Source organism: Lepidochelys kempii, chromosome 23 (genome assembly GCF_965140265.1).
Source record: "Lepidochelys kempii isolate rLepKem1 chromosome 23, rLepKem1.hap2, whole genome shotgun sequence".
Lineage (NCBI taxonomy): Eukaryota > Metazoa > Chordata > Testudines > Cheloniidae > Lepidochelys > Lepidochelys kempii.
Window position 1 is genome coordinate 6,707,973 of NC_133278.1, and position 11,215 is coordinate 6,719,187.

The following is an 11,215-nucleotide window of genomic DNA, read 5'->3' on the forward strand; positions in this document are numbered from 1 at the left end:
AAAAGCAGAGGAACAGGCAAGGACTAAGTGGGGGGAAGAGGGAGGCTAAAGGTGAGCACAAGAAGCTTGAATTTCATGCAGAAAAGTGGTGAGAGCCAGCAGAGGGATTCAAGCGGGTTCGAGATGGTTAAAGTAATAGGCCAGGATGACTAAGGCACACAGGCATCACACTACACTAATACAAGGAACTAATAATTCAAAACTCCGCTGCTAAGATTAAGGTTTGTGGTCTGGATGCAGAAATCAGTGGATGCAGTTCTCTGATCTGCATGACACAGGCCAGACTAGATGATCATAATGGTCACATCTTGCCTTATAATCGATGAATGAACAGCCAGGAGAACAATGTGGGTTTCAGGGATGCCATAGGAGCCAAGTTAGGAGATGGTGAGGGCCCAGAGGAAAGAGTGAACAGGATGGACAGAGATTAAAGTCAAGCTGTTACAGAGGAAGCTGCAGCATGATTTAGTCACTACCTGGGTGTGTGAGGTGTGGGAAAAGTTACAGAGGACACCCAGCTAGCAGGCCTGATGGTGGTGTTCTGAACAGTGACAGACAAAGGGAAAGAGGAGACTTTGGTTGCTAGGGCCCAAACCCTCAAAGGGAAATTAGGGTCCTAATTTCCATTGCAATCAATGGAAGTTAAGGAGTCTGAATACCACTGGGGATCTAGGCCTAGGAGAGCAGCAAGACATCCAGGAGGAAGATACACAGGACTGTAAGGCACCTCCTGGGTCATCACATCCAGTCCTCTGGTATTGCAGGCTACCACGTCACATAATCAAGTGAAGCCTCTCTGTCAGGAAATTGAACCCTGTCTCCCGGATAACAGGCAGGGAGACTCACCACTATGCTAAAGGAAGGCATGACCAAGGAGGATACAGAGACAGATGGTGATGTAGGACTGGACAAGTAGGGCTGAGTCATCAGCGTAAAGATGGTCATTGAAGCCAGGTGAGTGGAGGAGATGACAAAGAAACAGTGTAGAGGGAAAAGACGAGAAGGCCAAGGACACCGCCCTGTGTGACCCCTCCTAGAAGTAGGCGAGAGAGAAGAAAATGGCAGAACTCGAGCTGACAGGGTATTTGTCAGCACATCTGGGTCTGTATTAGTTTCCCAAATGATAAAACACCAGGGAACAGGCTGAGAAACCTTTCATTGAGAAATCACGGCTTTAAATTCCGTACTGGGGAAGGATGACTAGAAATGACCATCTGACAACTGCTCTATGTTAGGGGACATATCCACATGACAGTTAGTCCCCTTAGTAGTTTTGCTGACCAGAAAAAAGAACCCACAGATTCCATTTTTAGAGCTTTTTACTTACATCAGCTACAGGACAGGCACTGTCCTTGGCCTTCAGACACGTGCTGGACATACAACTCTGAAAGTGTTACCCTAAAGCACAAACCTTACAGAGCATCCACTGCACTTATTTCTTGGGATTAGCTCCAGCCACATGATAATGTTAACAGCAGTTCTATTAAGCAGCAGTTGCATGAGACCTTTGTGAATGTTGGGAGCAGTGTTTCCTGAGATCTTGGTCATTAATTCGCTTGGGACTAGCTGGGTAGTATTGTCATCATCAAAACTACAAAGACCCTTCAGGGCTAAAGCAGCTCCATTTGATATTCCACATCCCCTCATTCTGACAAGCCAGTGCCCATCAGTAACCAACCAGCCCATCACTCCAAGCTGCCAACAGAACAGAGTAGCTCAGGTCCCCTAGTTCCAAGAGAAGGGATAGGTTATGCAGGAGGCAGCTCCATCTGGATATCAGGCAGCAGGTTGCAGCTGGTGACAATGTCCATCTTGTCAGCCACAGCTTGCAAGTCATCCAGAACGAGGCGGATATTGTGCGAGGCATTGATGATGGCGCTCTGTGAGTTGCTAAGCTGTGCAGTGATGGTGCTGAGTTCCTTGGTGGCCATTTGATACACGTGCTTGATGGTGCTGCTGACGTCGTAGTACAAGCGGGCATTGCTCTCAATCAGCTTCTGCTGCAGCAAGGTGCTATAGCGCCCCTCATGCTGGAGACGAAGGGCAGGTTTCTCTTCTATTCCCATAGAAGACCTTGGCTCCTCCTTCCTGATGACAATCAGGGGAGGCAGGTCCAGGTCAACTAGCTTAGACTTGACTTTGTGCTCACTTGGGCTCCCTTCTTCTTCGTCATCTGTCTCAGATGCTTCCCCGAGGACTTTCACACCAGAGAGGCTGGGGAAGGAGGCCTGAGGAACGGACGACAGATAAACTTCTTCATCTGAATCAGTCTCAGATGCTTCCCCTTGAACCACTGCTTTGTACTGGGGCGCTGCCATCCTTGGGCTTCAGCCACCTAAAGAAACAAAAGCAGCTCAGTCACAGCAACAGAGGGGAAACTGTAACAATGGAGAAGAGCCTGGGACAGCTCAGAAGGTGGATGGGTCCCAGGAGCCCGGAAGAAGCTGGCAAGTGGTTGTGAAGTTCCAGGAGGGAGCAGCTATGTGGGCCGTTAGCTGAAGTGCTACATGCCAGCAACAACCAGCCCAACAACCGCTGGATGGCAGGTACCCAGCCAGGAGAGAGGAGGTGAATGAGGAGGTGAATGCCCCCCCAAGTGGGGGGCAACACAGTAACAAAATAGAGACCACCAGTCCATGGCATGACGGACATCACTACAGGACAGAATATGGCCATGGGCAAAGTCCCGGAAGCCCGTCATTCATTTCTCAGGGAGACACCCCCCCTCACTTCCCATAGACATCCCTTCCACCTCTCCCCCAAAGCCTCTTCCCCAGCCCCTCTCCCAGAAAGCACCCTGCTCCCCCTACAGTGCCCTACCCCAACCCTCCAACCCACCCCCCTACTCCTCCACCCCTACTCTTAGAGCACCCCCACACTTCTCTCCACATCCAGAGCACCCCTCCCACAAGAGCATCCCCACTCCCCCACCCCTCCCCAGAGCGCCCCCACTCACCCCGACTCTCCCCCCAGAGCACCCCCCACTCCCCTCCCCAGAGCACCCCCACTCACCCCAACCCTCCCCCCAGAGCGCCCCCCACTCACCCCAACCCTCCCCCCAGAGCGCCCCTCACTCCCCTCCCCCGAGCACCCCCACTACCCCCAACCCTCCCCCCAGAGCGCCCCCCACTCCCCTCCCCAGAGCGCCCCCCACTCACCCCAACTCTCCCCCCACTCACCCCCCAGAGCGCCCCCACTCCCCTCCCCAGAGCGCCCCCACTCACCCCAACCCTCCCCCCAGAGCGCCCCCCACTCCCCCACCCCTCCCCAGAGCACCCCCACTCACCCCCCAGAGCACCCCCCACTCCCCTCCCCAGAGCACCCCCACTCCCCCCAACCCTCCCCCCAGAGCACCCCCCACTCCCCTCCCCAGAGCACCCCCACTCCCCCCAACCCTCCCCCCAGAGCACCCCCCACTCCCCTCCCCAGAGCACCCCCACTCACCCCAACCCTCCCCCCAGAGCGCCCCCCACTCCCCTCCCCAGAGCGCCCCCCACTCACCCCCCAGAGCGCCCCCCACTCCCCTCCCCAGAGCGCCCCCCACTCACCCCAACTCTCCCCCCAGGGCTCATCCCACCCATCCCGCTAGAGCGCCCGTGCTCACCCCACACTCCCCCCAAAGTCCCTCAAACAGCCCCCACACTCCGAGCCACTTGCCCAGCCCCCACCCGCTTCTCTTCCCTACGCGCCGTCGCGGAGGCGGAACAGGAACGGCGCGGACGGAGTCCAGGTCACATGATCAGTCACGTGGTGTCCAATCCCGGAAGTCGCGACTGCGGCTATGGCTGACTCGCTGCTGTTCCAGATGCTGCACATGGAGATGGCGCATGCGCTGTGTGGGGTGAGGGGGAGGGGGGTGAGAGGGAACGGAGCTGGGGACGTGGCTCCGTGTCGGGCGCGAGCCGCTGCGCTGCGGGCGGGTGCGCTCCCGAGGGGCGGGGCTCGGTGCAGTGCGGGCGGGGCTCGGTGCCGGAGGCTGGGTGCAGTGCGGGCGGGGCTGGGTGCAGTGGAGGCGGGGCTCGGTGCCAGAGGCTGGGTGCAGTGCGGGCGGGGCTCGGTGCCGGAGGCTGGGTGCAGTGCGGGCGGGGCTGGGTGCAGTGGAGGCGGGGCTCGGTGCCAGAGGCTGGGTGCAGTGCGGGCGGGGCTCGGTGCCGGAGGCTGGGTGCAGTGCGGGCGGGGCTGGGTGCAGTGGAGGCGGGGCTCTGTGCCGGAGGCTGGGTACAGTGCAGGGCGGGGCTCGGTGCAGTGAGGGCGGGGCTCAGTGCCGGAGGCTGGGTGCAGTGCAGGGTGGGGCTGGGTGCAGTGGAGGCGGGGCTCGGTGCCAGAGGCTGGTTGCAGTGCAGGGTGGGGCTCGGTGCCAGAGGCTGGTTGCAGTGCAGGGTGGGGCTGGGTGCAGTGGAGGCGGGGCTCGGTGCCAGAGGCTGGGTGCAGTGCAGGGTGGGGCTGGGTGCAGTGGAGGCGGGGCTCGGTGCCAGAGGCTGGGTGCAGTGCGGGCGGGGCTCTGTGCCAGAGGCTGGGTGCAGTGCAGGGTGGGGCTTGGTGCAGTGTGGGTGGGGCTCCGTGCCAGAGGCTGGGTGTAGTGAGGGCGGGGCTCGGTGCTGGAGGCTGGGTGCAGTGGCGGTGGGGCTCAGTGCCAGAGGTTGGGTGCAGTGGAGGCGGGGCTCAGTGCCGGAGGCTGGGTGCAGTGCGGGCGGGGCTCAGTGCCGGAGGCTGGGTGCAGTGCGGGCGGGGCTCTGTGCCGGAGGCTGGGTGCAGTGCAGGGTGGGGCTTGGTGCAGTCTGGGCGGGGCTCCGTGCCAGAGTCTGCGTGCAGTGGCGGTGGGGCTCTGTGCTGGAGGTTGGGTGCAGTGAGGGCGGGGCTCTGTGCCAGAGGATGGGTGCAGGGCAGGGCTCTGTGCCGTGGCGGTGGGGCTCTGTGCCAGAGGTCCGGTGCAGTGCGGGGCGGGGCTCTGTGCAGTGGCGGTGGGGCTCTGTGCCAGAGATCCGGTGCAGTGCGGGGCGGGGCTCTGTGCCAGAGGCTCTGTGCCGTGGCGGTGGGACTCTGTGCCAGAGGATGGATGCAGTGAGGGGCGAGGCTCTGTGCAATGGGGTGGGGCTCTGTGCCAGGGGTGGGTGCAGTGAAGGGGGTGGGGCTCCGTGCCAAAGGCTGCGTGCAGTAGTCCGGCCTGTGCTGTATGGGAGGTCACACTACATGATCACATTCACAGTGGTCCCTTCTGGCCTTGGAATCGATGAAACTTCAGAGTGAGCAGCAGGTTCCCCCTACCCCACCCCACCATACCCCACTCTTCAGCGTCAACTTCACAGTGCTCCATCTTGCCCTGCTGCTCCCAGCTCAGAGACCTTCTCCCACACTTCTGAAGCCATGGAGGTGCTGCTAGGCCAGGCTAATCCCAGTGCCAGATGAATGGCTCACATGCACTGGCCTCATTCTGAGCCTTTTCATCTGTGGTGTTTGACAGGAACAGGAGAAAGGTCTCGGTGCGCTGGAGGGAGTGGGTTTCCGAGTGGGCCAAGGACTCTCGGAGAGGTGAGTGCAGAGTACCAGAGCACAGGCGGGGTGGGGTGGGAGATTCCTGGAGTGACAGTGGAGGAGGAAGCTTAACAGTTCGGCAGGAGCAACTCCCAGTACAAAGTGATGCCTGTGAACTGGGAGTGAATCAGAGTCTGAAATAGAGCCCGATGAGCACCAAGGAGGGAAGGCCTCAGGAGGGGCTGGGGACATGATAGGGGTCCTGAAGCTGGATTCATTTCTAATTTTGGCACTGTTTGCTCTGAGTTCCCCTTGCTTGTGCTGTCTGCCCTCCTGCAGTTCCTCCTGCCCACTGGGCAGCAGAGTAAGGTAGTGAGTCTGTTGGCTTAACTGATGGATGTTTTGGATGTTGGGCTAGGCTGGGGTGGCTGATTCCCTGGGGGATGTGTCCTAAAACCATGAGAGAGAGAGCACAAAGGAAGCACATATGTGATTTAAGAGCCTAAAGCTCATTGACTCAAATAGACGCAGAAAGTGAATGATATTTAGGCTCCTAAGTGACTTAGTTGTTTCTGAAAACATTTAGCCCTTCTGTTTCCATGCTGTTGATCTGTTAAGTGGAAAGCACTTCCAAATGCAGGAGTGGCTTCAATCCCCCTTGCACGTGCTGAAGGGGCTCCCAGCTCCCTTCCTAGGCAGGGCTCCAAGCCCCAGGCCTGAGTAAATCCAACTTCCCTTCCCATTTAGTGCTCAATCTCTTTTGACAAGATACAAGGAAAACAGGAAATGATGCAGCTAGAGCATCCATGGTTCTCAAATGATGGTTCTCAAAGCCGGTCCACCGCTTGTTCAGGGAAAGCCCCTGGTAGGCCGGACCGGTTTGTTTACCTGCCGCGTCCTCAGGTTCACCCGATCGTGGCTCCCACTGGCCACAGTTCACCGCTCCAGGCCAATGGGGGCTGCAGGAAGGGCGGCCAGCACATCCCTCTGCCTGCGCCGCTTCCCACAGCCCCCGTTGGCCTGGAGTGGCAAACCGTGGTCGGTCAAACCTGCGGACGCGGCAGATAAACAAACCGGCCCGGCCTGCCAGGGGCTTTCCCTGCACAAGCAGCAGACCGGCTTTGAGAACCACTGAGCTAGAGCCCCTGGGCAGTCTGCCAATTATCCTGTCAGCATTGCTTTGAGAGGTGACTCAGCTCCGGGTTTTCTCTAGTCCTGCTGCCTGATACTGTAGGACCCATTCAAAGAGACAAATTAGCAGACTCAGCGATTTCCCCCTTCTGCTGAAGGTTGACAAAGGAGACTCCGTCATTCAAGGATGAGCTGGACGTCCTGAAATTCCTCTGCAAGGATCTGTGGATAACTGTCTTCAAGAAGCAGGTGGATAATCTGCGCACCAACCATCAGGTAAGAGCTGCGATGCTTTCCCCTGCTCCCAGGAAGACTGGATGCTCTCCCACAGTTTTGTCTTGGGCTTTGCAGGCTGCTCCCTAGGTGTCTCAGTGTCCCTGCTGCAGGATGCAGAGGGGTGAGGAGAAGCATTAATTCTCCCCAAAGTTGTTCTTGCACCTTAGCTTAGTCCAAGAGGAGGGTGGAAAGAACAAGGCTGCTGCCTCAGTTAGTATCAAGAGGCCTGAGCAAACATTTGAGTCTGGCATTGTGGCTGAGGGGTGCGTGGCACACGCACAGCCTTATTTCCAGGAGAACAGAGCTCCTGAGCTGGGGACCCTGCACTAAGAATGCCCAGCCCTGGAGTTCCACCCTATTGTCCCCATTGTCCTGGGGAGAGAGGTGGTCACTGAAGTTGGCAGGTCCTAGCCCATTATAGCTCAGAGATTAATACAAGGACCATGAAGTGGATCCAGAACTGGATCAGAGTGTTCTGGAAGTCCTGTGCCTGTCCCTACTCTGGAACTGACCTGACTTAGATGCCGAGGTGCCATTTGCAGATCAGGGGTCCCTCTGAAGGCTGCCTCTGAGACAGCGAGTGCACTGACGAAGGGGCAGCTGGAGTACTCCCCCCACAGAGCAGCACTGGGATCATTTAGTGGAAGGAAGTGCTCTTCCTGCTGTGCTAGGATCGGGGGCTTGGCATTGGGTGAGCCTGTGGCAGTAGTGATGGATTTCTAGGCAATTGCTGATGGTCTCATGTGCTGTGCAGGGGGTATCCTGGTACCTGCTGTTCACACAGTCTGACTCTTGGTTTCATTTCTAATGAGCATAGTATTTGCGGCTCTGAGACCCAGCCATCTTGACTTATTTTGAATCCCAAACCCACAGAAATCTCATTCTGACAGGGAACCTACATGCTGCAAGACAATAACTTCCTCCTCCTAAGCCAGCTGTCCAATGGGAAGCAGTACCTGGAGGAGGCACCCAAGGTAAGCACAACAAGGGGACATCCTCCAGTAGAACCATCTCCTCCGGGTGCTTTAATCTCCTCCTTGTTTGTCGGGACCACAGGAAAGGTTGCACTGTGACCTCGGTCATCACGGCTAAAACCCTCTTCAGTGTTCAGATCCCCAATATAAAACCCAACAGATTACATTCCTCCAAAGCAGTCATGGACATGCTGTATGTTGGCTCTTGCCAGGCTTTGAAAGCTGTCTAGCAAGCCAAGCTGGAAGCTGAATCTGAACCAGGTAGTCCTTGTGGCTCCTTTTCTCCTGTGACTGACTGCCCCCCTCAAGCTCAGATAGCCCATATTAGGTTGTAAGATCTTTGGGGCAGGAACCAGGCCTTTCTACCTCATCTGGGGGGCCTCAGCATACCTTTGATGTTCTAAAATAATAAACACAGCTGCATGGACTGTGACCTGGCCTGCTTTCCTGCACTCTGGGTTCCAGGCCCTCTGGTGAAGTCCGTCACTGTTGTGCTTTGAACTTGGAGCTGGTGTAACTCTTGAAAGCCCATATAAGAGCTAATGGGATACTTGGATGCGTTAATGGCATGGGTGGTGTGTGAACCGCCCATGGGGCAGGCTAGCCCCCAGCCACTCTCCTTCTGCCTGAGGCCCTGCCCCTCCCCCGCCAGAGCCTAGAGCACCCCCACCACGGCCGCTGGCCCCCTAGCCCCAGGTCCCCTGAGCGCCCCCAATCCAGGAATGCTAGTCAGGCAGCGCCCAGCCCCAGAGCACCAGGCGGACGGCCCCAGTGGCCCCCAGCCCTGAAGTGCCAAGCGGGCGGCCCCCAGCTCCAGTGTGCCAGGCGGTGCAAGCACCGGCCCCAGTCGCCCCGAGTCCCAGCCATAGGCTGGCCCCGCCGAGCCACGGAGGAAGAGCGGGACAGCTAGAAGCAGGCAGGAGGGGGGCAAAGCATGGGCAGGGCCACGTTGGGCTGTTTGGGGAGGCTCAACCTCCTCTGGCCTGTGATACCCGCCGCCCATGGTTAATGGGAGTAGTGAGTAGGAGCAGGAGGGTGATTTTCCCTCCGTAGAACGTTGATGAGACTGGTACTGAGATACTACATCCACTTCTGGGGTCCACATTTTAAAAAGGATGTTGGAAAAATTGGAGCGGGTGCAGAGAAGAGCTACCAGAATGACTGGTGAGAAACTAAAGAGTTCAGTCTCTTTAGTTTATCCAAAAGACAGTTACAGTTATGATTTACAAGTGCCTATGCGTGGAAGAGATTTCTGGCTTTTTAATCTAGCCAAGTGAGTTAGAACAAGTTCCGGTGACTGGAAGCTGAAATTAGATAAACTCAGAGTAGGAATAAGGCACAAATTTTTAACAGTCAGAGTAACCACTGGGAGAATTCTCCTAAGGGTGGTGCGGATTCTCCACCACTTGGAGTCTTTAAATTAAAATGGGACATCTTACAAAGAGACTCTGTTCTCAGCCATATGTTACGAGTTTGATGCAGGAATCAGTGGGGGAGATTATTTGGCCTGTGTTATGTAAGAGATCCGAGCAGATGATCTTAACTGTTATTTCTTGTCTTAAAACGTATGCATGAAATCCTGGGCCCGCTGAAGTCCCCCACTGAGTTGGGCAAGCCAGGATTTCACCAGAGGACTCCATGACTGTGATGATAATTCCCTATTGGTAGCCACTGGAGCAGTCTGCACGTAGAGAGAGTCACTCCCAGTGTAGCTAGTGAGTCCTAGCTCGATCCCCCTCTACCTAGGGCAAATATTGCTGCTCCCCAAGGGGAGAACTGACCGGCTCTCTGCCTTTCCTGTAGTTTCTCGCCTTTACATGTGGCCTTGTGAAAGGAGCTCTCTCCAACCTGGGCTTTGACAGCACTGTGACGGCCGAGGTGCCGGGGATGCCCTCCAGTAAGTAGTTAGCCTCTGCGTGGGGAGAGGGAGCTGAGATCCAGTAGGCTGGGAGCAGGCTGCCAGCAAGCAGGGAACCTTAATCTATACTGGATATACCCCTCCCCCATCCCTGCTCTAGGGAAGAAGGGGGCCTGGGGAGCCTTGGGTCACAGTGTGACGTGCTGGGGCTTGCTCAGATGTTCCAGCCAGCTGATGTCTGTTCTGTGGCCCTGAATGGAACAAGGGAGACAGAAGGTCTGAGTCCAGTTCTTGGCAACGGGGTAGCCCTTGTCACAAAGCTGTCGTCACCATGTGGAGGAAGGTGCCCTGCTGCAACCTGTGTAGTACAGAATGGTGTGCCGGGGTGGGGAGGGGGAGGCCAACCTTCTCCCTGCCCAGTATTCACTTCAGAAAGGGACCCCTCCTAGCTGGCGCTCAGTGAGGGCCATGTGTCCAGGGAAAGAGAGGCCCAGGGAGTTGGATTTGGGCTCTTGGTTCAGTATTTGGTGGGGTTGCATGGATGAAGCCAGGACAGTGATTTCCCATGAGATCTCAGCCATGAGATCTCTCTAACCCAGCCCCATGCCATGGCAGCAGTTCCCTTTTTCTGTGTGTGTGGCACGCTCAGTGCTTTCTCTTTCTGCCAGGTAAATTTCAAGTGGTGATTCAGAAATCCTGACCTGGTGCTGGCAGCTGGGAATGGGTGGACGAGAGACAGTGGAGCAGCCTGCAGCCCTGTTTCAGTGGAGCTGGTTTTCTGCTTTCTGGGTACCAGGACGTCGTAGGTTTGCAATAAAGTGTTTTTGATTTCCATTCATCTATGCTGAACTCCCGTGTAACCAGCCAGCTTCCATCAGGTGTGGGGATGGCCTGACAGCCTAATGCTGGTGTTCCAGTGCTACCACACAGAAGTGAATGAGCTCGAGCTGGTGGGGCGTGAAGAATATCCCTCCCTGTCGGAGGTGCAGTCGCAGAAAAGTGGTGGCAGTGACCTGAGGTTTTGGGAGTGATTCTCAGGTCTCTGGATGAGCAGGGATCCTCTTCTCTCCAGGAGGACAAATGGGTGGGCTCCGATGGGAGGTGGAACCATTTGTTCCTTTGTGATAGTGGGAGTGGCCCCATGATTGGGGGTTTGGCTCTTCCAGCCTGTGAGTTCTTGCTGGCCTTTTATTCTTGCTGCTTGCAGCCTGTGGAAGGGAGAGGGGCTCAGAAAAATAGAGGCTGCTCAGCACCCACCAGAGCTGTTTGGCGGTGCCACGGATCAGTTGTTTGGGGGGCGCTTGGGGGAGGACGGAGAGCAGTAGGCAGGCGGGGGCCTCGGGGAAGGGATTGGAGTGGAGACAGGAAGGGCTGGAGTGGGGGCGGGGCCTCAGGGAAGGGGGCAGAGCGGGGGTGGGAAGAGGCAGAGCAAGGAGGGGGCCTCAGGGGAAGGGCCGGAGTGGGGATGGGACTGGGGGGTAAAGTAGCCCCGGGGGAAAATAAG

The 11,215-nt window shown here is 56.9% G+C and overlaps 2 protein-coding genes across 6 annotated transcripts; one reads left to right on the top strand and one right to left on the bottom strand.

The window, feature by feature from the left end:
• Positions 1-1,301: 1,301 nt before the first annotated feature.
• Positions 1,302-3,900, bottom strand: BLOC1S3 (biogenesis of lysosomal organelles complex 1 subunit 3). 5 transcript variants are annotated; one of them, XM_073322268.1, is made up of 2 exons: positions 3,690-3,900; positions 1,302-2,335 (listed from the first exon to the last, which is right to left on the bottom strand). In XM_073322268.1, exon 2 carries the CDS (start codon positions 2,316-2,318, stop codon positions 1,749-1,751), a length of 570 nt encoding a protein of 189 aa, XP_073178369.1. In that variant the 5' UTR covers positions 2,319-2,335; positions 3,690-3,900; the 3' UTR covers positions 1,302-1,748. The 5 variants fall into 5 exon arrangements, with proteins under 5 accessions (XP_073178369.1, XP_073178368.1, XP_073178366.1 ...); XM_073322267.1 differs by having other exon boundaries at positions 3,686-3,900; XM_073322265.1 differs by having other exon boundaries at positions 3,669-3,899.
• On the top strand, positions 3,748-10,549 carry TRAPPC6A (trafficking protein particle complex subunit 6A). Its single transcript, XM_073322270.1, has 6 exons — positions 3,748-3,841; positions 5,462-5,529; positions 6,762-6,879; positions 7,770-7,853; positions 9,657-9,750; positions 10,380-10,549. The coding sequence occupies exons 1-6, from the start codon at positions 3,782-3,784 to the stop codon at positions 10,409-10,411; spliced, it is 456 nt and encodes a 151-aa protein (XP_073178371.1). The 5' UTR covers positions 3,748-3,781; the 3' UTR covers positions 10,412-10,549.
• Positions 10,550-11,215: the final 666 nt, after the last annotated feature.

What these genes read in the sequence shown, in the direction of transcription:
- BLOC1S3 (XM_073322268.1), bottom strand. Translation starts at nt 2,318, where the DNA reads ATGGCAGCGCCCCAGTACAAAGCAGTGGTTCAAGGGGAAGCATCTGAG.
- TRAPPC6A (XM_073322270.1), top strand. Translation starts at nt 3,782, where the DNA reads ATGGCTGACTCGCTGCTGTTCCAGATGCTGCACATGGAGATGGCGCAT. An exon ending in GGCCAAGGACTCTCGGAGAG is followed by an intron (nt 5,530 to 6,761) that starts GTGAGTGCAGAG and finishes CTTCTGCTGAAG; the next exon opens with GTTGACAAAGGAGACTCCGT. An exon ending in ATCTGCGCACCAACCATCAG is followed by an intron (nt 6,880 to 7,769) that starts GTAAGAGCTGCG and finishes TCATTCTGACAG; the next exon opens with GGAACCTACATGCTGCAAGA.